This window comes from Physeter macrocephalus, chromosome 21 (genome assembly GCF_002837175.3).
Source record: "Physeter macrocephalus isolate SW-GA chromosome 21, ASM283717v5, whole genome shotgun sequence".
Taxonomy (NCBI): Eukaryota; Metazoa; Chordata; class Mammalia; order Artiodactyla; family Physeteridae; genus Physeter; species Physeter macrocephalus.
The window spans coordinates 105712793-105737650 of NC_041234.1; the positions used below are offsets into that span (position 1 = coordinate 105712793).

General features: G+C 38.7%; 1 protein-coding gene across 1 annotated transcript in view; it reads left to right on the forward strand.

Moving 5' to 3' along the window:
* Window positions 1-1322: 1322 nt before the first annotated feature.
* Window positions 1323-24858, forward strand: part of LOC102985101 (hypoxanthine-guanine phosphoribosyltransferase) — a 32156-nt gene continuing 8620 nt past the window's right edge. Inside the window, exons 1-4 of the mRNA XM_024128212.2 lie at window positions 1323-1490; window positions 10953-11059; window positions 12466-12649; window positions 22617-22682. Of these exons, the coding sequence (XP_023983980.1) occupies window positions 1464-1490; window positions 10953-11059; window positions 12466-12649; window positions 22617-22682 (384 nt within the window). The 5' untranslated portion in view covers window positions 1323-1463. The remainder of the gene's footprint in view (window positions 1491-10952; window positions 11060-12465; window positions 12650-22616; window positions 22683-24858) is intronic.

A 24858-nucleotide genomic window follows, 5' to 3' on the forward strand; every position in this document is an offset into this window, starting at 1 on the left:
AATCTCTGTTAAAATACAGGAGTATGTGGCACCATAGGGGCTGGAGAAAGAAACTGCGAGCCAGAAGCAAGCTGGAAGGGTTCTGAAGTGTTGGTATCTAATTTAGAAACCAGTGTAGGTGGCTGAGTCCGTTTGTGTCAGGGGCCAAATGTATAACCGAAAGTTCTCTGAATTAACTTCCCAGTGAAACAATGATTGTTAAAAGAATAAGTAATAAAAATGTACTAATATGAACTTCAAAGCCTATATACCCAATGGAAATGCACTCATGTTCACCAAAAGATATGTAAAAAAAAAAAAGTTCATAGCAGCACTATTTTTTAGAGAGAGACTGAAGCTCCGAGTTCAATGACTTGCCCCGTTTCACAAATCTCCTACCATCACACTTCCCTCAGTGGCCTTAATGGAGGCCACCAAACTTTGTGCTGGGCACTGTGGTGGGTGCTGGAGCTACACAGATGAGCACGTTAGGAATGGAACAACTCTTATTTGCTTACCCGACCTATTGGAGAGTCGGGGAGGATTTTTTCCCCCATTGCCGTATGGGAATTGTGGTGGCAAAGAATATAGATCAGCAAAGGCGATAGTTCCCATTTACTGATTGTGCACTGTCCTAAGTGCTGTACCATATATATATACATATGCACACACCATATACGTACACATCATCTTCTTTAATCCTCAACGAGCCTTGTTAATAATATCCCCATTTTACTGAGACGAAAAAGAGAGGCTCAGTGAGCCTGACTCGCACAAGGTCACAGAACAGTTAAGGGTTCCCCTCGGATTTGTACCCTTATCGGGCTGACTCTAGGGCTCTAGGTCTCAACTCTTACATCCAGTTAAAGATTTTTGTTAGAATCCGGCCACGAGTCAGGAAAATGGAAGCCGCAATGCAGTCCAAGGAACCTGAAAAGCCGGCGCCCAGTTTAGGGCCACTGGGAAGAAAGGAGGGCGGCGGCAGGTCTGGGAATTTGGGAGCCGTCTGGATGGGAGACTGAGGTAAAGAGGAAGAGAGGCTGCGCGGGAGTCTCCGCTTCTTCGGGGAGAAAATTCCCACGGCCACCTCGGGAGCGTGGAAACCCGCAGGCTCCCACGGAGGGGCGCGGGGAGCGCGCGGGCGGCTGTGGGCGGGGCCTCGGGGCGGAGCGGGGGCGGGGCCTGCTGCGCCTGGGCTCGCAGCGGCGGCGGCGGCGGCGGCGGCGGCGGCGGCGGCGGCGAAGAGCGCTCGGGCGGACTACTCTGCTTTCCCGCGCGGTGCCGCCTCCTGCCGCGCCTCCGCCTTCTTCGTAAGTCTTCAAGAAGATTTCCGGGCGGGCGGTGGCGGCGAAGAGCGCTCGGGCGGACTACTCTGCTTTCCCGCGCGGTGCCGCCTCCTGCCGCGCCTCCACCTTCTTCTTGGCCCCGCCGCCGGCTTCCTCCTCCCCAGACTGCCCTCAGCCCGCGCGCCAGCCGGCTCCGTTATGGCGACCCGCAGCCCCAGCGTCGTGGTGAGCAGCCTGGCCCTCCAGGCCCGTGGCGGCGGCGGCCGGTCCCTGAGGCGCGGGGCCGCAGTGCGGGCTCGGGCCGGCGTGGCCCGGGGCCGGGGAGCGGGGGGCGGCCGCAGCCTCCTGGGTTCGGCCGCGCGTCACACCCGGGCGGCTGGGGGGATGGAACGGTGAGGTCGGGGTGGCCGCCTCTGGAGAGCCCCGGGAAGGAGGGCTGCGTGTGGGAGGAGAGGGTGGAAATGGCGTTTTGGTTGACATGTGCCGCTTGCGAGCGTGCTGTGGGGAGGGGCCGTGGGCTAGTTCGGGAATGATCTGGCGGGGTGAGGGTGGGAGCTTTCTTAGGAGGGGCTGTTCTCTGTCGGTGTGCGGTGTGTGGGTGAGGTCCTCGGGGAAGCTCCGTGAGAGGGCCCAGGAGCACGGAAACGACCACATGGGAGGCATGCGGGGACTGGTATTTTCACCTAGTTTTTCAAACATTGTAATGATTATTTGTGGGAATGCGCATTGCCTCATTGCATCCTCACGGCAGCCTTGGCAGCGGTAACCATGCCTACCTTTTTACACACGTAGAAAGTAGTTAGCTTTCACACGGCCCAGAGGTAGCCAGGCCTCGTAATCAGATCTGCTTGAATCCGGATCCTATGCTCTTTGATGCTTCAGGGGACAAAAAATGCCAATCTGGTCCTTACCTTCAAGGACATTGGCACCATAATCCGTCTTTGGTATCCTGTCTCCAACCTCATTGGTTCTGTTCCTTGTTTCTCGAACAAGCCAAGCTGCTCCCTCCCCTTACCCTCCCTTTCTGATCACGCTTGCTAAAATAGCCAACCTTCTCTCAATAGTTAAATGCCTTAGCCTGCATTATTACTATTATTATTATTATTTTAGCAGTTACCTTACTACCTGTTGATTGTCTCTCCCACAAAAACATAAACTTTATAAGGGCAGGAATCACCGCTGTAACCCCAGCGCGTAGTACAGTGCCTGGCATGCAAGAAATTCTCAGTGATGGTCTGTTGGATGAATAAATTAAATAATTAACCACTTGAGCCCCAAGAAGAGAAGGGTTCTAGTTCATATTAGGCATTGTGACTTCAGGTAAAGAGCAGTGCTCTTAATGGAGTCTGGCCTGGGATCCTGCTTGTGTGGGTTATTTACTAGCTGTGTGGCCTTGGGTAACTACCTTTCTGGATTTAAGTGTCTTATGTATAACTGAGGTGCTAGCTACCTCATGGTGTTATTGAAAGGATAGCCGGTCTTTGTGAATGAACAACCTTTGCGTGGTCCCTGACTGGGAATAGTAATGATATCTATCGATGTGTTTACCTACATAGTCCTGTTTAGTCCTCAAAACAACCCTCTAACAAAAGTATGATTATCGTTTTACAGATGAGGAATCCTTGAAGCCCCAGTGAGAGGTTAAGTAACTTAACCTCTTAACGTAACATACGCCGTGTCACACAGTTATTAAGAGGAGCTCAGACTCAAACCTAGGTCTCTCTCAAGGGCCCATACACTTAAATGTTATGCTAATAGTAGGTACTCAACTGTTTTATTCAGTTGCTGAGGAAGTTAGATGCTTTTAAGCTTTGGGGTCCAATGGCTGCACCAGCATACAGTGAATTATTTTTGCTAGAACTGGCTGTTAGTTTTGTTTGAACATCAAGATATTCATTGTGTTTTCGGTTTGCAAATTCCTGTTCCTTTTTTTATTTCCTTCCCAGAAATTGTCTTCATGTTAGCAGTGACGGACACTTAAATAGTGCTTACTGTTTGCTGGTTACTAAGCCCTTTACACATATTAACTGGTTTGATATTTATTTAAAAAAATTTATGTGGCTCAGAGAGGTTAAGTAACTTTCCCAAGATTACCCAGCAATACTAGGATTTGAATCTAAGCTATCTGGCCCCAGAGTCTGCTCTTAACCTCTGCACTTTTAGGTTCATAGTGACAGTAGTAGATATTTATTTAGTACTTACTATGCTTTAGGCAGTGAAGTAAATATTTTGCAGCATTATCTAATATAACTGACCTAAAGATACATAATAGGAGGGAGGGAGATAAACACTAGTATGACCTTGGAGGCACAGATGGGTGAACTATTGATAACTTGCCCAGTATCACTTAGAAGGAATTGACCTGCAGATCTGCCTGATATGACCCATGCTACTTGTAACTATCTCTCTAAACTTCCAGGGTAAACTTGGACACACTTGAACAAAGAACAAGCTTCTGAATTTTTGCAAGTTATTGTGAAACATCAGATATACATTATGTGGATAAAATATCTTCTAAATTTCAGGATGGTAGTGCTAGAAATGTAACCCCTATTAACTGGACTTAAATCTTACCCTGCTAATAATTTTCACAGAATTGATAAAATAGTGCATTTTTTTGGTCCACAACCCTATCACTGTTATCATCAGGGTTTAGACTGACAATGTAGACCAAAATTATTCTTGGTGACCACCAAGAAATGGAGCAGTTGAGTTTGGGGGTTTCATTCTACAAATTGATTAACGTGACATGCATACTGTAGATTCATCTTAATTGTTTTCTGTCCATTCTTTGTATCTAGGTATCACAGAAAGTCCATAGGCAGGAGGTAGGAAAAAGACAAAAGGACCAACCAGATCAGCCGAGAAGAGGGGTCTTGGAGTTCTCTTTTAGATTTCTGTAGTTCACTAGGCAGTAACTGGGCCATGTCCTTCTTTTCCCCTGGGAAGAGATGCTAAAGATGTGCTAGTGTGCTCTTCTTCCTATCTGTAATTGTATATTGTGTGCATTGGTAAGATTTATATGCTATAAAAGTGTCAACCACCATGTTAATATTGAGACTGGATTGTTATTTTCCTGCCAGTGGCTACCAAATTACTAACAAACATTTAGAATAACTTGCTACTAATAAGAATTCAAACAAACACTTCAGATTGCTATGAAACTACTATCTTCAGCACTGTGCTTCTGATAATTGATAGGCATTTATGTTTTGCCCAGAATTAACATGCCTGTTATTCCACTGTGCGCACTGGAAAGGAAAGATGATAGTGTTAGATAGTAGTTATGGGCCTGCTTACGTAGAAGCGGGTAATAATTTATCCCTGAGTTGAATAGAATGCTGATTTTAATTCTTGTAACCCTTAGATTCTTGTAAACCTTTTAATTCTTTTCACATTTAGGGATAAATGCATCAGTAGTTCATAATTTTGGTCTTATGATATCCTGAGTTATCACAAATTATCCCAAGGGAATGACACATCTGCTTTGGTGTTTTTTGAGAATTTTAAAGTGTCTGAATATAAAAGGTAAAAATACGCCACCTAGCCATTTCTGCCCATTCTAGAAGCTTGGGATTATTGTTGGTTACTAGGAATAAAATAAAATGTATTTTATCTATTACTGTACATCTTTTAATTCATATTTTAAGATTCGCTTCCTCACTTCCATTTAGTCTTGTTTGGACCCAGGAACGTTGTCATTTTTTGACCACAAGCAGGCTTAAGCAATCCTGCTCACAGATGATGAATTGATGTTGCATGTGTTGTCTTAGCTCGAGTTAATTTCCTTGCTTACTGTAATTTTAGATAGTATATCTCTGTAATTAGACGTGTAAACCACAAAATTTTTCATGTATGAAAACCATTATTATCGATGTGACACATAATTATTAAGAATTTGTGGCTTCAGTTTTACTGGAAAATAAAATTATTTTGGTAATTTATGATAGCAAAAGATTGACTTTGGTTCTAGACAAAAGATGTATAGTAATGTTACATTTTTCAATAATCTTTCATATTAATAAAAGTGCCTTGTAGATTTTACCATTAACAAGTATATTACAGATAGGTTAGAATTTGAGAGCTATGTTTTAAAGCTCTGAGGAGATGCAGTCAGATTTCTGAACTGTCTGGGTAAATGGTAAGTAACTGAGAGCTATTAATAACCTATCCTTTGGCCATTTCTGGCTGAACTGGAAATCAGAGTAGGAAAGGTGGATCTGCAGGGAAACCACATTTCATTTGTTTACCACTTCCAGCCCCTCCAGGGCTCTCCCCCAAATATTTTGGGGTTGGGCCCTCCCCAAAGCCATCCAGGACCTTCTTTGCGATCTTTAGCCATTTTATGTTAAGTTCATATGTTGAAGCTCTAACCCCCAATGTGATGGTATTTGGAGATGGGGCCTTTGGAAGGTAATTAGGACTAGGTACCGTCATGAGGGTGGGGCCCTGGTCTTTTAAGAAAGACACCGGAGAGTTCCCAGACCCAGCGCTCAGCACACAGATAGCCAGGAGAAGATGGCTGCCTACAAGCCAAGAGAAGAGGCGTCAGAATGAAACCTACTTTGCTGGCCCCTTGATCTTGGACTTCCCAGCCTACAGAACTGTGAGGAATAAATTACTGTTGTTTAAGCCACCCGGTCTACAGTATTTTGTTGGGCAGACTAATGCAGTTCTTTTAGAAGGTGTTGGTAATAACCACGTGCTTAGACATGCAACACCAAGTCACAAATAATAAAACAGATGTGATTTATACTCATATACAAAGTTGGGCATTGCTATTGCCTAGTTGATTTAGAAGGCTTTGCTAATTCAGTATCAGAGACATGCCAGTATAATTTACTCAGTTTATATCCTAGGCAGCAGAATATAATGACTACTTTAAGCTTGATACTGCTTCAGGAGGGAGTCATTGGTGCTGGCTGACCTTGGGTTCCATGTTTATCTTTAGTGTGTATAACTGCTTTTGATATTCACACGTTTGTGGGCTTGTGAAGTTAGATTTGGTACAGGTTATAAGCTTTAATATGCTGTACAGTTAGTTGTATGTGTATATGTCTTTTCCATTAGATTATACGCTCTTTGAAGGCTCTAAATTTATAATCATCTTTGTATCCCCCTACAAAATCTATTGCATAGTACCTTAATCAAGGTGGGTGCTGAATGCATTTTTATATAATTAAACATATTGCAATCCCTTCCTATCAAAGTACCCACTGGATTGTTAACTAATCCATGTTAGATGGGGGTTAATTAATACCAGATATTAACCAATATCAGATGGAACAAATAAGGGCTGATAAGATTAAAGGCCACCAAGTATATTTCTGTCTAGGTCTTCTAGAGATTGAGATTATTAGGCCTGTTTAATATGAAGCTTTGGTGCTTGGGATGATTAAAACAAATTCCTGTCTATTGAATTATATCTTCTGTTATTTCTTATTATCAGTGGTCTAGGTGCAAGCAAGGCTTCTGAGTGAGAGTTTGAGTACCCTCCTAAACTCCCATAATACTTTTTCTGTATTTTTAAAATAGTTTCACACTGTCTTATGGTTATTCATGTATATGTCATATCTTCTACTACACTGTAAGCTCTTTGAGGGTAGTTGTGTCAAATTTATCTAATCCTCTCTAGTATGTACAACATAGTAGGTACTCAATAAATATTTGAGTGTTAGTGATAAGAATTACAGGTTCTGAATAAGGTCCTCGCCATTTTAAAATTACTATTCTAATACATATTTGATCATTAAATATGAATTTTTTAAAACTTGGATTTTTCATTAATGTAAAATTGAGAAAAAGTGATATTGGTGCCGTGTTATTGTTTAAATAAATTGCTTCCTGTTTAACTTTATTTGAAACATACACAAGTACACATATTAGTATAATGAACCCTCATGTAGTCCTTGCCCAGTTCTGAAAATTATCTGTGCATGGCCAAATCATATGTTTCTTAAATTAGGACCCCCATAAATACATCCCATGTATTTATAGTGAATTATAACAAAGTTGTGAATTTATGCCTAAAGTACCTCAAGTGATGCAGGTTATTTTTTTTTTTTTTTGCGGTATGCGGGCCTCTCACTGTTGTGGCCTCTCCCGTTGCGGAGCACAGGCTCCAGACGTGCAGGCTCAGCGGCCATGGCTCACGGGCCCAGCCGCTCCGCGGCATGTGGGATCCTCCCGGACCGGGGCACCAACCCGCGTCCCCTGCATCGGCAGGTGGACTCTCAACCACTGCGCCACCAGGGAAGCCCGATGCAGGTTTTATGAATTCTTATTTTTGCTTCTTGGGAAGAGTTATATTAACATGTTTTTTTTCATCTTGAAATAACCTATCAACCCTTTTACACTGAATGTGATATATAAATCTAATAGTATTGATTGAAAATAAAACCTTTTGAATTGGAAAAAAATTTTTTTAATTAATTTTTTTTTTTTTTTTTTTTGCCACGCCACATGGCTTGTGGAATCTTAGTTCCCCAACCAGGGCCCTCAGCAGTGAAAGCGCGGAGTCTTAACTACTGGACCGCCAGGGAAGTCCCTGAATTGGAAATTAATTTGGCGTGTTGACAGAATTCCTATTTGGGGGGTACATCTGTGCTGGTCTGTCTGTGTTAAACTGCATGTTTGGGATGAACTCTGGGCAGAGTTCACATTGCCTTCGATTGAGACAGACAAGACTCTCGAAGTTCTTAGGCTGCCTGCAAAACCCATAGCCAGGCACTGAGCCATTTTCACAGAACTAGTAGGCTTTATAAGTGTTGCATGTTTCAAAGAGTCCTGGGTGGGTGCTGGTTTATGCTTGTGGCAGAAGCAGTGAGTAACTGGGAGGACGGGGTGAGTTAAGTCTCAGGGAAGCCATTTTGGCGCTCCGGATCTTGACTTTAAAGCACTATGAAATGGTACGTTTTCATTCTTGTCAGGTAATAGCAGATCTGTTCTGATGAGCCTGATATCAATGTTTGGCCTCTCGTAGCATCTAGCAAGGTCTAGCTCTTCTTTTCCCAGAACTTTTAACTAAATTTCAGTTTACAGAATTAAGAAAAGTAATGCTTGCTTGTTATGAAGCATTATAAAAGTAATGCTTGCTTGAAATACTCTTGTAGGTGACACAAATGTCCTAGTCCCATTCTTTTTTTCCTTTTTTTTAACATCTTTATTGGAGTATAATTGCTTTACAGTGGTGTGTTAGTTTCTGCTTTATAACAAAGTGAATCAGCTATACGTATACATATATCCCCATATCTTCTCCCTCTTGCGTCTCCCTCCCTCCCACCCCTCTAGGTGGTCACAAAGCCCCGAGCTGATCTCCCTGTGCTATGTGGCTGCTTCCCACTAGCTATCGATTTTACATTTGGTAGTGTATATATGTCAGTGTTACTCTCTCACTTCGTCCCAGCTTACCCTTCCCCTACCTGTGTCCTCAAGTCCATTCTCTACATCTGTGTCTTTATTCCTGTCCTGCCCTTAGGTTCAGACCTTTTTTTTTTTTTTTTGGATTCCATATATATCTGTTAGCATACGTTATTCGTTTTTCTCTTTCTGACTTACTTCACTCTGTATGACAGACTCTAGGTCCATCCACCTCACTACAAATATAATTCAATTTCGTTTCTTTTTATGGCTAATATTCCATTGTATATGTGTACCACATCTTCTTTATCCATTCATCTGTCGATGGACACTTAGGTTGCTTCCACGTCCTGGCTATTGTAAATAGAGCTGCAATGAACATTGTGGTACGTGACTCTTTTTGAATTATGGTTTTCTCAGGGTATATGCCCAGTAGTAGGATTGCTGGGTCGTATGGTAGCTCTAATTTTAGTTTTTTAAGGAACCTCCATACTCCCATTCTTTTTATAGTAAATGTCTTCTGAAATAAGCCTGATGACAATGTTTAGCAGATACATTAGTACTTCACCTTAGAGGCCCTGGCATAATCTTTTGCCCCTCAAAATAGGATTTTTTTCCCTGCATATGAAAGTAATACATGTTTTTTAAAAAACAAATCAATATTGACTTCACACCTCGTGCCGAGCGAGTGTCTCTGCACTATGTGCTGCTGGAGCTTACCTGTGGGCATGTCCCAGTCCACCTGCCCGAATCGCTGCCAGACTCCTGGCCACGTGCTCCAAGCGGAAGCAGTGCACAGCTACTACCAGTCTGACACGACGGTACTTGAAATTCCACCAAAGTCTGGAAAACTCAGAGCTCTTGGGACTGAAAGAGAGATGACGTGAACCTCAGATTTCTTAGAATATAATTATCAATTCTGTGAATAATAAATGTATCTTAAAAATATATTTTAAAAATTTATTGAAAACCGAGCTACTTGTCCTTAAGCACCTAATACAGTGCTGACTGAAGGAGGAGGTACTCAATAGATATTAACTGATGCAGTGAGATTTAATTATGGTTTGACCAATATTTCTTGCAAACTGCCAAAGTTCATGTCATCAGCTTCTTGAATGTGATTTGGAAGATACTTAGTCTTGAATGTCATGTGAGACAGAGTATTATAATTGTGGTTTGTGTCTTTGAATAAGCTTTAAATATAATGCTGAGTGGGAATTAGAAATCAACTATATTTTTTTAAAAAAGTGAAATTGGCAGTGGGAAGAAAAAAAGAAGTCAAAGTGTAGAAAGTGACAGGTCCCCACTTCTTACAGTTGACTATTGTTTGGTATATTCTTCCATACCCACCCTTTCTTTCTTCCTCTCTCCCTCTCTCTCCTCTTTTTTAAATTTTTTGTATTAAAATTTTTTTGTTTGTAGATTTGGTTTTAATATATCATAAAATTTCCCCATACTTTTCACATATATGTATAAAAACACATACTACCACAAATAATTTATAAGAAAGACTTGATATTTTTAAAAAGCAATATGTACTCACTGAAGAAAATTTGGAATATATAGTATAAAGAGCTAAATAAAATCGCTGTAACTCCCCTCCCCAAGACAAAAGTTTTTTATGATTTTGTTATATTTTTTCTGTGTATATAGGTCCATTATATAATTATAAAACTGTAATCATAGTACATTTTACCACCACAGGTACCACATCATCAGTGTTATTAAACACTTTGCATCACAGGGACTGGACATATCAAAACGACCAATATGTGGTCCTACTCAAACAATCTTAGAGTATCTACTATGAAGGCACCTCATGAGTTGATTATAACAATCTCAGACTTCTTGAAGTTTGGATTTTTAAGGAATCACTTAGCTTTTTTGGGTGATTTTTTTTCCTACTGTGAGATGAGAGAGTCTCTTTGGGTTTGAGGTGGGGAACAGCAGTTTTTCTTGTTCACTGTGATATTTTAACTTGTTAGACTACACTGTACTAAACATTTTTTTACTAAATTTTCAAACATATGCAAAAGTCGGGAGGATACATTTGTCTTAGCTCTTTAAAGTTTTTCTTTTACTCTGCTGAACTAAGGAAAATTTCATATCATGTCATTTTACTTCTGTAATCTTAACTATTCATCTCTAAAACATGTGGTTGATTTCTTATATAACTATAATTCAGTATCATACCTATGAAATTACAGAAAGTTCTTGATATCTCATACCTAAATTTCTGTGATAGGCTAAGGCTTTTAAATGTCTAAATCCAATCAAGTGTTTGTATCATGAAATGCTGTCATTGAAACAGCCATATTTCTTTTTCAGATTAGTGATGATGAACCAGGTTATGACCTAGATTTATTTTGTATACCTAATCATTATGCTGAGGATTTGGAAAAGGTGTTTATTCCTCATGGACTAATTATGGACAGGTTAGTACGATCTTAAATTGAAACTTTGTTTTTTTCTTATATTAATTTCAAGTGTCAGCAACTGTTTTAAGTAGTTGATGTTTGAACATGAACTAGGCCAGCTTGTCACATAATAGATGCTTTCTGTTTTAAAAGCCCTCTTGACAAAAAAGGGAGGAAGGGAGAGCTTACTAATTACCCAGTATAAGTCGTGGTATACTGGGAATCTGTAGGGAGTAGAATAAAGTAAATATTGAAGGGAGATTGGAAGAATGAACTCTAGGCACAAAGTCTTTGATTTCTCAACCCTGAACAGGGTAATGGACTGGGGCTGAATCACGGGAAGACAAGGTCAGATTTTGATGATTATGCACGTCTAGCTTGAAAATTTCCCGTTAAATGAATTGCAGTGAAAAACTTTACGTGTTATTTAAATGCTTGCCTTGTGCGTCTGGCTGTTGTTTTTTATTTTAAAATTATAATATCAATATTATAACTCTATTCTAATATAGCTATATTCTAGAATTCTAAAATATTCTAACTATAGAGGCTTAAACAAGAAGAGTAAAAGTTCTCTCAGCCTGCTGTACACATTTCCTCCCTATACATTGGCCATGTACATATACTATATATTTTAACACATGGGTATTACTATCATATAGGTCTAAAATTTATTGGGCATTTTTTCATATTAATGCATCCAGAACTCTCTCATATATTTTAAAGGTTGCATGGCATTCCATTTTCTGGCTGTACCATAATTGATTTAACCAGTTCCTTATTGATAGATGCAAGATGTCTCCATTATTTTGCTTTTGCAGATCATACTAGAAGGGAACATCCTTTTATAGATGTTTGGGCAGTTGCTCAAATTTATCCACGGGGAAATTTTGTGACAAGGGGAAAGTGTTTATTGAATATTTTGATACTGCCAAATTATCCTCCAAAAAGTGTATATTAATTTATACTCCCAATGGTATATGAGAGTGCTCTTTCCTCACAATCTCTTCTAATTTTGTATTATTAGAATTTGCTGGTTTGATAGGTGAAAATTGTATCTTATTTTAATTTGCGTTTTTAAAATTTATGATAGATGTAACAGTACACTTGAATTTTGAAGGGTTTTGAAATTTTTATCTTCGCTTTATGAGCAAGGATATTATACTTCATGGGGGCAAAGGATGTTTTGTCGAAGTATAATCTTTTTTTTTTTTTGCTTGGCTGCGCCTCGCAACTTTCGGGATCTGAGTTTCCCAGACCAGGGATCGAACCTAGGGCCGCGGCAGTGAAAGTGCCGAGTCCTAACCACTGGACTGCCGGGAAATTCCCCTGGAAGTTTAATCCTTAAGGGATGTTGTTGTAAAGTTTAAATGTCCCTTTTATAATATAATTTAATTTCTATTAAATTCTTGATTTTATTTCTGTAGGACCGAACGGCTGGCTCGAGATGTGATGAAGGAGATGGGAGGCCATCACATCGTGGCCCTCTGTGTGCTCAAGGGCGGCTATAAATTCTTTGCTGACCTGCTGGATTACATCAAAGCACTGAACAGAAATAGTGATAGATCTATACCTATGACTGTAGATTTTATCAGACTGAAGAGCTACTGTGTAAGTATATTTAATGCATGTTTAAAGTAAACATGGCATTTTTATTATATGTATCCTATATGTATGAGCTTTAACTGGTGATATATAAATTCCACTTGCTTATAACTTTTATACAACTAAAGAACCAAAATTGATCTACATAACAGATAAAAACAAAACCATATGAATTCTAAAATTCAAATTAACCTTAATTTGACGTGAAGGACTATGTTTTGCTGAAATAAAAAACAAAACAAAACAAAAAAACCCATGGCAACTGTAGGTTTTCCTGTATGTTTTTGAAGCTCTGCAAACTGTACTTACATGTTCATTTTACTTGGTTAGAGTGAGATTTTCTAATATATTCCCTAGTACTGTATATCCAAGTGAATATTGCCTTTTTCAAACTAGTCGCCTATACTTACTTTAAAGTTTCTTTGGTTTACTTTAGTTTTGTTTTGGATTTTGAAAAACCCGTTTTCGGAATTGCTCTTGGGACTTGGGGGATATACTCTTTTGACTGTACTTACTGGTGGCAGATGTCCTCTCTGGAGCTAGATTGACTTGCGGGGGAGTAGTATTTGGAGTTAGGTGTGAGTAATAAGGTGGGTCAACAGTTGTCTCTTAGAAAGCGCGTATGGAGCGAGAGCATTAGCACATTGAAAAGACCACTTTTGAGTCACAGTCGCTGTCTGTGTCACACAATCTCAAATGCTTCAGAATATTGACACTTGTGGGGTGAACCAAAATCCATGTCATCTTTACACGTGAATTTCGTCATCCACAATTTCTTTGATCGTGTGAATGTTTGATTTTTATTACTTCATACTGTTGCTTTTTTTCTGGTTGCGTGTTGTCATTGTAGTTCCTGAGAGTTACTATTTTCCTTAAAAATAGGATTTTTCCTAGCTTCTTCAAGGATTAGAATGAATGTCTGATCTTTGCTCTTTCATGAATCAGTATTGTAGTGCATCTTTGTAGAAACTTGGCTTATGTTTACATTTTCATTGAGAATAAGACCACTTATCTACATTTAACTTTCAGCCTCCATTCTCTTCGTTAATCATCTATTTGACCCAAGTCTTTGACCTTTTCCCCATTTTCATCAGTCCTGTGGGTGATTGGACAGCCCTTTAAGTATTATCATAGACATTTTCCCTATCCTGTTAAAATGCTTTGTGCTCATATATCATGACATTACTTCATACTCATAAGCTCCTTTTAACTTGTCAAAGTCTCACTTGAATTAAAGACTTGCTTAAATACAAAATTTGGATTTTTACTCAACAGAAGTTATTTATTTTGCTGATTTACACTAAGATTTAATTCTAGGCAGTATAGCTGCCCAGACTTTAATATGTTGTTGCTTAGAGGCAAAACATGGGCTTACAGCCCAGGGCGTGATTTCTCTGTTTGGTCTTCTTAAGCACCGCCCACCCCCCTGCCCCCCACATGTGCACATAAAAATCAATTTTGTTACTTTATGACTTATACTTCATTGCTCTGGGGACTTGTGCAGAATGTTCTTTCTTTGAAAAGAAAGCTCATTAAAAAACTGAGAGGAGTTTAATATTTTCTTTTTAAGAGTATTTTACAGTTATAGAGCAATTTTGAAGCAGTAGAAACACTTTGACATTTTAATTCCATTTTCTACTTTTAGTTTTTTTCCTATTGTTTTTTATTTTTATTTTTTTGTTGTTTGTTTTTGGCCACGCTGCGTGGCATGCAGGATCTTAGTTCCCCAGCCGGAACCCGTGCCCCCTGCAGTGGAAGCGTGGAGTCTTAACCACTGGACCGCCAGGGAAGTCCTAGTTTTTTTCCTATTAGTTTCAGATCTTAGAGGATTGTTAAGCTGAACTCCTCAACTGATAAAAAGCGTTGGAACCTTCAACATGATTAAAGCAAACATTTAGGTAAATTTTCACGTAGAGGAAAAAAATATCTGTTCTGTTTTATGTGAAATTCTGTGTAGATTTACTACCAAACAATAGAAATTAGGAAAACTATATACTTTCTGTTGATTTGAAGTAACATTTCTACCCTATTTAATAATTCATCGGCTTGTTGTGGAAGATATTCACATGTGCCTATTAAAAAAACAGGCAATTTAATTTCATATAATCATAAAATGGGAATTTAAAATTGTTTGCAGCATCAGTAACATTGATGTTAATGCAGTTTTACATGTTGATCTTGACCAGTTTGAAACAGTGAATTAAACATTAACTGATCTGTACTTATCCTAAAGAAATGCTCCATGAACTATTAAATGTTCCCAGAATATATAAAGAGCCATAATAATATTAACACACCCCATCTAGTTTTTCTTCAGAATGAAAATGTTATTTTTCCGATTAAAAAATACATGTTTATTATAAAGAACATACAACCACGGAAAATTATAAAGGAATTAAGTCACCCTAAATTCCACTACCACTTTTATTTCTAATATTTTGAAGAATTTTCTCTATGTGTATACACACTCACATTATAGTTTACATACTCTTAGAGTAGCTAGGCAGAATTTTATTTGCTTAGTGCCTAGTTGACAGATTGCCTGGGGATTCCAAATACGATGTTTCATTAAATCTTAGATAGCACTGATTTTAAGATTTACCACTATTTTTTGTACTGCTAAGAAAGAAGATGCTGTCAGTTGTTGTAAGTTGCTGTCAATTGTAATATGTCAGTTTCAGGGGTATTAAAATGTGAATGTACATCTTAGGACAATAAAATGTAGTACTATATATTCAATGACTTTTCTATCCCTAAGGCTCTGTGATATTAAAAAAAGAAACAGTTGATAAGTGTGCAAATGTATTTTCTCTGTTGTGAGTTCAATTTTGCAGTGAATTTTTTTTTTTACTAAAATAGTTTAATTAAAAAAAAATGAGGAAGTCTCGAGAGGGAAAGTTGTCCGACAAGTAAATTTTTTGTGGGAATATTTTTTGTGGGCCCTAAGCAAAGGAGAAATTCACCTGATTTATGGTGTGTCCAGACTAAATGGCTTACGTTAAAATGAAATTCTTCTTAGAATTTTATTTTATTTATTTTTCATTATTATTATTTTTTAAATATTTATGTATTTATTTATTTGGTTGTGTCGGGTTTTAGTTGCAGCAGGTGGGCTCCTTAGTTGTGGCACGCATGTGGGATCTAGTTCCCGGGCCAGGGATCGAACCCAGGCCCCCTGCACTGGAAGTGCCGAGTCTTACCCACTGCGCCACCAGGGACGTCCCTCTTCTTAGGATTTTAAATCTTGCAGAAAACGTTTGAGTTACGAATTATTATCTCCATGTGCATTTGAGAACAGTGAGGGCCAGAGGGCTGAAGTGACTTGCCCCGCCTCTCCAGGCCTTCAGCGTGGTCACAGGCCTTTAGTCCCGTGCAGCTGAGCATCTCCTCTGAGAAAGCTTCTGACTGACTCGGATCCTCTAGTATGGGCTTCCTGTTATTCCTTCAGAAGTTTTGCATGCAAACAATTCATTTTGCCAATTATGGGATTTTTCCTCAGTTAGGGTCAAGGTTCCTAAAGCTGTAAGTTTCAGTCTTAATCTTGGAAATCACTTGATTAGTAGCTTGATTAGGCTACCTGTTTAGTATATCAAAGGTACAAATTACTTTATAGCAATTTGTTATTTGTAAGAAGCTGACTTTCTGAGTGAGCTTGTTGAAGAAAAATGCAGAAAATACTGGAGTAGTTTCTTAAAGTGTCTCTTCTAAGAAGAGGTCAGAAGCTTTTGGTCTGACACTTGTCTCTGTATGTATTTAGTCAGTTGCTTTAAGGTATGCTTTTTTCTCCAGAACAGTTGAAGTTAAATGTAAACGTACCACTTTGATGTTGACACTAGATAGTCTAAAGCTTATCTTCTGTAAATCTATCTATTTATATATATATATATATATATATATATATATATATATATATAAAGTGAAGTGATTTATGCCTTTCTCCTGCTTATTGAACTAAGACCATAGACGTGGATGGAGAAAGGAATGTGTTCAGCTTAAATTGGCAGGAATGGGGATGTGTACTGTCCATGGTATAAGGAAACGCTAACAGAACTAGGGTCAAAAGTATACTTTCTAACTCTTGCCTGTGGATTTTCACTGTGATGTAGTCCTTGTCAGACAACTTAGGTTTTATGTAAGCACCCTGATTAGTAGAACATGAAGGTAGTGGGTCAGGTTTGGCCCCATGAAACCACAACTTCTATTTTTAAAAAAAATTAAGGAGGGACTTCCCTGGTGGCGCAGTGGTTAAGGATCCACCTGCCAATGCAGGAGACACGGGTTCCAGCCCTGGTCTGGAAAGATCCCGCATGCCGTGGAGCAGCTAAGCCCATGGGCCACAACTACTGAGCCTGCGCTCTAGAGCCCACGAGCCACAACTACTAAGCCTGCGTGCCGCAGCTACTGAAAGCCGTGCGCCTAGAGCCCGTGCTCCGCAACAAGAGAAGCCACCGCAATGAGAGGCCCGTGCCCTGCAACGAAGAGTAGCCTCCGCTCGCCGCAACTAGAGAAAGCCCGCGCACAGCAACGAAGACCCAACACAGCCATAAATAAACAAACAAACAAACAAATAAATAAATAAATTTATTTTTTAAAATTAAGGAAATTGATTAATTCACTCAGCAAACATATTACCACCTGTTGTATGCAAGGTACTGTCTTTTAGGCCATGAAGAGTGGTTCTATTGAACATGTTTATCAGATCCTAGTCCCAAACCAGACATGGAATGAAAAGCAAGACAGGTTGCAATAACTTCTGAAGGTTTGAAAACAGTGTGCTTGAAAATACCAGATACTAAATATCAGCACTAACATTTCAATCTTTTCTGTACCCTGTTGTACTAAATGATATCTTTGATGTGTTTAGAGCAATGCTGACCAACAGAACTTTCTGTGATGATGGAAATGTTCTGTGTCTGTGTTGTCTAATACAGAGCCACTAGCCACATGTGACTGTGAGGCTGTGAAATATATCTTGTGCAACAGAGGATCTGTTTGTTTTTTTTTTGTTGTTGTTGTTGTTTTTTTGTTTGTTTGGTTTTTTTTTGGCCACACTGCGCGGCATGTTGAATCTTAGTTTCCCGACCAGGGATTGAAGATTGAACCCGTGCCCTCTGCAGTGGAAGCACGGATTCGTAACCACTGGACCCCCAGGGAAGTCCCTGAATTTTTAGTTTTATTTAATTTTAAGTAATGTGGTTAGTGGTTATTATATTGGATAGTGCAGGATTAGATGATCTATAAGGGCCCTGCTTCATCAGCATCATTTTTAAAACTGATAATAGCTTCTTTTTCCTTTAAAGCAACATTTTACGTTTAAAATAACAGGTAAATAAGTTGACTTATTACCTGGGCATATATCCTTCCAGACTTATTATTTTCTGCATATATTTTTAGAAAATTGGATATCTGCCGTTTTTCATCTGAGGTGCAGTCTACCTCTAAAAGTTTATGATTCTAATATTCTCACTTTTGTTGATATTTGATCAGGGTACAGGAAAACAGTTAAAGGACACAGAGGCTGGTTGAAATTATGATGTGAAGAGAAAATATGATTGAGTGTGGAGGACTTGGGACCTAGCTGGATGTAGAAGGAACAGCTGTTTCCCCATTCTAGGGTGCTAAAGAATGTTCTGAAGTTCACTGCAAAAAGGAAGCCACGTATTGCTAAGCCACTAAGTGCTAAGGCTGGACTTCCTACCTCAGTAATACTCCTAGTCTCACCCTCTTGGGAGCCCAGTTTTGGTGATTAACCTCTCTGCATTCTCGTGGTCTCAACCTGTTTGTTCCAAGCCGTTCTTTTGCAGCCCACTCATTAACTTGTTTTCACACAGCTTTCTCTGCTCTTTTCCTATACCAAGCTTCAGTTCTTGTTGCTGCCTGGAGGTTTGCAAAATTTTTAGGGATAGACAAATAAGAAAGTTCCTTCCTATTTCCCTTCTCTTTTTTTCACGTAGACTCGAGAAAAGGTAGATAAAATGGAAACACAGACACTGAGGGTATGTATTTGGTAGACCCAAAGAGCTTCTCGGGATTTTATGTAGTTGACAGTGACATTCTGAGTTAAGGACAGATTGGGCTCTCCCATGCCAGTCCCATCATCTCCTTAAAGATGAAGCACATAAGAGTCACTCAGTAATGAAATGCAGCAGGGATACAGTGGGAAGCTTGTCATAGACAGGAAGGGAGGGAGCAAGGGAAAATCCTCTGGTGGGGTCATTGATTCATGGGTGCCATTTGTATGCAATTTGGGCACTTATACCTGTATTCTAGCACAGTGGACTGTAACATTTTTCTTAAATGAATCTTCTGTAATACCTTCATTTAAAAGGTGGCTGTGTTTCCAGAAAAAGGAGCCTTGAAGCTAAAACCCTTGGGGCGAACAGAAATATGGAGATTTAGATCTAGTGCAGCAGCAGTGTCTTGCGTGCTTGGAGTTCTCTTGTCTCTTACCCTATCACCATTGCCTTTGGATCACAGGGTTTTTTCCATACTTTTCAGTTCTCAGATCTTTACTCCTTTTCTCTTTAAAAAAGGGTCAATTGAAGTCGACTGTAATGCCAAATTTATACAGAAGATGTCGCTATTTAACTTGATTTGCTGTGTAAATCGTTTGCTACTGTGATTCGCTCTCATTGAAAGCTTCAGGTTTCATACAGTTTTTTTGTTTTTTGGGTTTTTTTTGCTATTAATTCTCTGTCTTTGAAACTCTGGGTTTTAAGTTAGTTAGAATAAGAGGTGTCCGAAATTTCCTTAAGATGAGAAGTAATATGCAAGAGTTTTTTGATATTGGTAGTCATACTTATGTATCTTACGTTTAGTTTGCAACACTGTATACTGTTGGCCCATTTGTGTTTTTCAAAAATAACACTCCATAAAATACGGGCACATATATAGAAGTGTATGACAAAAATAGAAGTACAGGCACACCTCGTTTTATTGCACTTTACTTTTTTTAAAATAATTTTTTTTAATATTTATTTTTTGGCTGTGTCGGGTCTGAGTTGTGGCATGCAGGATCTTTGGCAGTGCATGGGCTCTGTAGTTGTGGCACACAGAATTAGTTGCCCTGCGGCATGTGGGATCTTAGCTCCCCAACCAGGGATCGAACTGGTGTCCTCTGCATTGCAAGATGGATTCTTAACCACTGGACCACCAGGGGAGTCCCTATTGCACTTCACTTTATTGTGCTTTGCAGATACTGCATTTTTTTTATAAATTGAAGGTTTGTGGCAGTTTTGTGTCAAGCAAGTCTATTGATGCCATTTTTCCAGCAGCACTTGCTCTCTTTGTGTCTCTGTGTCACATTTTGGTAATTCTCGCAATAGGTCAAACTTTTTCATTATTATTATATTTGTTATGGTGATCTGTGATTAGTGATCTTTGATGTTACCATTACAAAAAGATTAAGACTCACTGAAGGCTCACATGATGGTTAGCATTTTTATTTTTTATCTATTTATTTATTTATTTGGGGTGGGGTGGGGTTTTACCCTAGTTTCACATTTTATTTTTAAAGAAACTGCTGAAATGTTTTCCAGAGTGGCTGTGCCATTCTACATTCACATAAACAAAGTATAAGTAAGTGATCCAGTTTCTCTGCATACTCCACAGTATTTGACGTCACTATTTTATTTTATTTTTAAATTAATTTTTATTGGAGTATAGTTGATTTACAATGTTGCATTAGTTTTTGCTGTACAACAAGGACAATCAGTCATACGTATACATATATCTACTCTTTTTTAGATTCTTTTCTCATATAAGCCATTACAGAATATTGAGTAGAGTTCTTTGTGCCATACAGTAGGTCTTTATTAGTTATCTATTTTATATATAGTAGTGTGTGTATGTCAATCCCAATCTCCCAATTTATCCCCGCCCCTTTCCCCCTGGTAACCATGTTTGTTTTCTACATCTGTAACTCTATTTCTGTTTTGTAAGTAGGTTCGTTTGTACCATTTTTTTAGGTTACACATATAAACAATAGCATTTTTTAGCAATAAAGTATTTTTAAATTAAGGTATTATACATTGTTTTTTTAGACATAATGCCATTGCACACTTAATAGACTACAGTACAGTGCGAACATAACTTTTATGTCCACTGGGAAACCAAAAAATTCGTGTGACTTGCTGTATTGTGACACTCACTTTATCGTGATGATCTGCAACCAAACCCGAAATATCTGAGGTATGCCTGTATATAAAAGTAGAAAGTCTTCTTATCCCTTCTCACTACTCAGAGGCAATTGCATTTATAAGCTTTTTAAAAATGCTGAACAAAAATGGTTTCGTAGGCAACACATTGCTCTATAACTTGGTGTTTTTAGTTACCGTTGTTCATGTCAGTGTGTATAGCTTATCAGATTCTTTTTAATAGCTCCACAGTATTACATTGTGTGGATGAACTTAATTTAAATAGTTCCCTGTTAATAGACATGCTGGTTGTCTCCAATTTTTGTTTTTTATAACAGTTGATACAGTGAACATCCTTGTACGTACCTTTGCACACTTGTGTTTTTGTAGCCTTGATTCCTGGAAGTGGGATTGCTGGGGCAAATGGCATGCGTGTTTACAACTTTAATAGGTATGGCTATATCTTTTTCAAAGGACAGTGTACTGATTTATACTCTCACCAACAGCAAGGGTGCTTGTTTCCTGTCACTCTTACCAAAATATATATCATCAGGCTTAAGTTTTGCCAGTGTGAATGGGTGAACAGTAGAATCATGTTGTTTGAGTATTTGTTTCTCAGATATCATTTTATATGTTATGACATTCTTTTCTGTGAATTAACTATTCGTGTTCATTCTCCATTTCTCTATTGGATTCTTATTGTTGGAGCCCAATGTATAATAGAAATACTCGTCACAGATCTTTGCTTTCAGTTTGGGTTCATGTCATGCCTAAGTTTTTACCTTTCTGAGAATGTGAAAATATTCTACATTTTCTTCTGGTCTGCTTATGGCTTTATTTTTTACGTTTAGATTTTAATCCATCTGGAATTTATTTTTGTGTATGCTGTGAGGTAGGGATCATACTTTATTTTTTTCCCAAATGGATTACTAGTTGATGAAACACCATTTATTGAATAATTCATCTTTTTCTTACTGACTTGAAATACCATCTTTATCATATACTAAATCCTCATATATTTCTGGGTCTGTTTCTGGGCTCTATTCTGTTCCTTAATCTCTTTGTCTATTACTGTGCTGGTACAGCACCATTGTAATTGCCACAGCTTTGGTATGGTTTGCTCTCCTCTGGTAGGGCAAATCTAAGCTGTTTCATTCACCTGCTCTTTCACTCCAGTTTTCTGTCTTGAATCCAGCACAGCCAAATTATGATCATTATCACCACCAACTGCAGTGTGTGTGGAGCATTCCCTTTTGAAACTCTTTTAAGGGTTTCTACTAGATTCTGTGATAGCATAAAACTGGGAGCCTAAGAGGTATGCTTTAAAGGACTACTGATCAGACCTATTTCCCAGACTGTGGTGAAGATGACCTGGGCCTGAGCTAGACTTTTGAGGGAAATATCTTTGGAGTCGAGTGTGATATAGACGAGACCCTACAACTTGATTGACTCATGGGAATGGTCCAGGGCCAGAACCAGACACCTGTCATGCTAATAACTTCTTTCGTGGTTCAGAAATTACTGAGACTGAAGATGGCGGCCTCTGTAATACTGCCCACTTGAAAATGGATGTACCCCATTTTTAGGACTCTTTGAAGCATCAAATCAGTAATGGCCAATTAGAACTTCTTAATTTTTACTAATCTCTAGTTAAAAGTTACCTAGTCATTCATTTCTAGAAACATAATTCTTACAGTTTGTATCATTTAGAATATCATAATGCTATGACATTAGATAGCTAACTTCTTAAATCTTCTAGTTCGCATTTGATAATTTGAAATGTGTGTATATACATGGAAAGATATACATATATATTTATCTTTTTTCTTTTTAACTAGAATGACCAGTCAACAGGTGACATAAAAGTAATTGGTGGAGATGATCTCTCAACTTTAACTGGAAAGGTATGTATCTTGAAGGGGAAGAAAAGAACATTCCATACTGAGTCAATTAGTAACACTGTGCTTTCAATCCATCACCAAGAGGCAGTTTAGATAGTTATTTATGTACTCAAACAAGGGTTATTTAACCCTCGGAAACATCCTAAGTTAGGTGTCTTTCTCTAGGTCATATTGCAAAGAGGCAGCAAAAATCCAACATTAAACATCAAGTCTGTGTTGCCAAGTACTGCTGGTATGCTTCTGTGGGGATCTAATTTGGGATCCTTCAAAAGAATATATGGGGGAAAGGACAGTCTTCTTTTTAAAAATAGACAGCACATAGTTTCTTAAAAGATAGAGAAACAGTATAATGTAGTGACTGAAAGTGTGGGTTCTAGAGCTGGAGAGCTTTGATTCAAAGCCTGGCTCAGTACCTCCTAGCTATGTGACCTTGGGCAGGTTATTTAACCTCTCGTCTCCCTTATGATGCTACTGGCAGTCATCTCAGTGAGTTAAGAGGATTGAGTGATATCATGCATGTAGAGCTCTTAAAACAGTTTCTGGTAGTTAGAACACTTCGTATGTTCAAACATACTGTTATTTTAAGGAATCCCAAAAAAGAGTTTAAAATACATCAAAATTCTTCCAGCATAGACATTTCACTGAGATAATAGAGCTATTAAAATACTTGAATATTTACAATATTATTCTTTAGATACACTGAAATGATTTTTGAGTAACCAATGATAAATGATGGAATGCTATTTTTTTTCAGCTGCCAGTTACTTTTTTGCTTATAGACACTGCCAAATATAAAGACATAATCTCGTAAAAGCTTCACAAGAATCCTTGTGAGGTAGATATTATCATCCCCATTTTACAGATGAGGAGACTAAGACTCAGCAAGGTTGAAGGACTTGTCCAAAGTCACACTGCCAGTTAAGTGGTAGAGCTTGAATTTAAATGCAGGTCTATCTGGCTCCAAAGCTCTTTTCTTCCTCTGGTTTTTAGATTTTAATGTTTATAGCTTACTTCACTGAGTATCTGTAAGGCAACTTTAACATGCAACACTTGTGTCAAATTCTATGGTCCCATATCAGGGTCATGCCAAACTAATGTTGTCTTCCTCAACATCTTTTGAAAACTTCAAAGGAGAAATTATAATCTGTTGACTCTTTTCCCTTCCTGTCAGACCTATCCTCCTTCCCTTTCAGCGTGCTTTGCCCATATTTAGAAGTCATTTGAAGCCCTTATTCCTATAATCAGTTTTTAGTGCTGGAAGGGACCTAGCCTTCAAAGCTTTCTGTGATTCCATTTGACCTTGCCTTTCCCACCTAATGGCTCTGTCCCACTACATAGCTCTGTGATCTTAAAAGGTCTCTGCTTCTAAAATAACTTTCTTTTCATGATAGTCACAGTAAGCACATTTATTGTGGAAAAAAAAACAAGACGCAGAAGTTGGGTGAAGTTGTTTCTTGGTGGTGACATTATGGGTTATTTAGACTTTCTATTTCAGTTTATCGCTGACGGATACTGTGTGTGTGCAGATACATATATATATGAATAGTTTTCCCCTTTTTTCCAGTTATGGTTGAGAATATGGGCTTTGGACCCTGAAAACCCCTCTTCAAATCTATCCTCTACCACTTGACTATTTTTATGACTTTAGGCAAGTCATTTGACCTCTGAGCCTCATTTTTTTCATTTATTAAGTAAGGATGTAGCTATTTGATGTAAAATAAGCTCTCGGTAATGGTAGCAATTCTCATTCTTTTATTTTTTAAACAGTAATGACATCATACTCTTGATACTACAATTTTGTGTGGCAAATATTTAATCTCTCAGCCTCATAGTACTAAAAGTCTTTGATTATGATTTAGACAAGGTTTTGCAGCTACTTAGTATTAGAGGCAAGGCTAGAATCCAGTTTCTCTGTCTCATAATTCAATGCTCTTTTCAAACTATAATTCCATCCCATGGTGCAAATTGCTGCATCAGTGAGCCAAAGTTACTGATGGGAAATGTTGTCCTTCAGATGTGCTAGCTGGGCTAGAGAAAATGCTGAGAAAGAACCACATGGTAGGTGGTGAAACAATTATCGGTCCATTAATTGATTACAGTTGGCCGTTGAACAACATGTGTTTGAGCTTTGTGGGTCCACTTATATGCAATTTTTTTTCATTAAATCCTTACTACACTA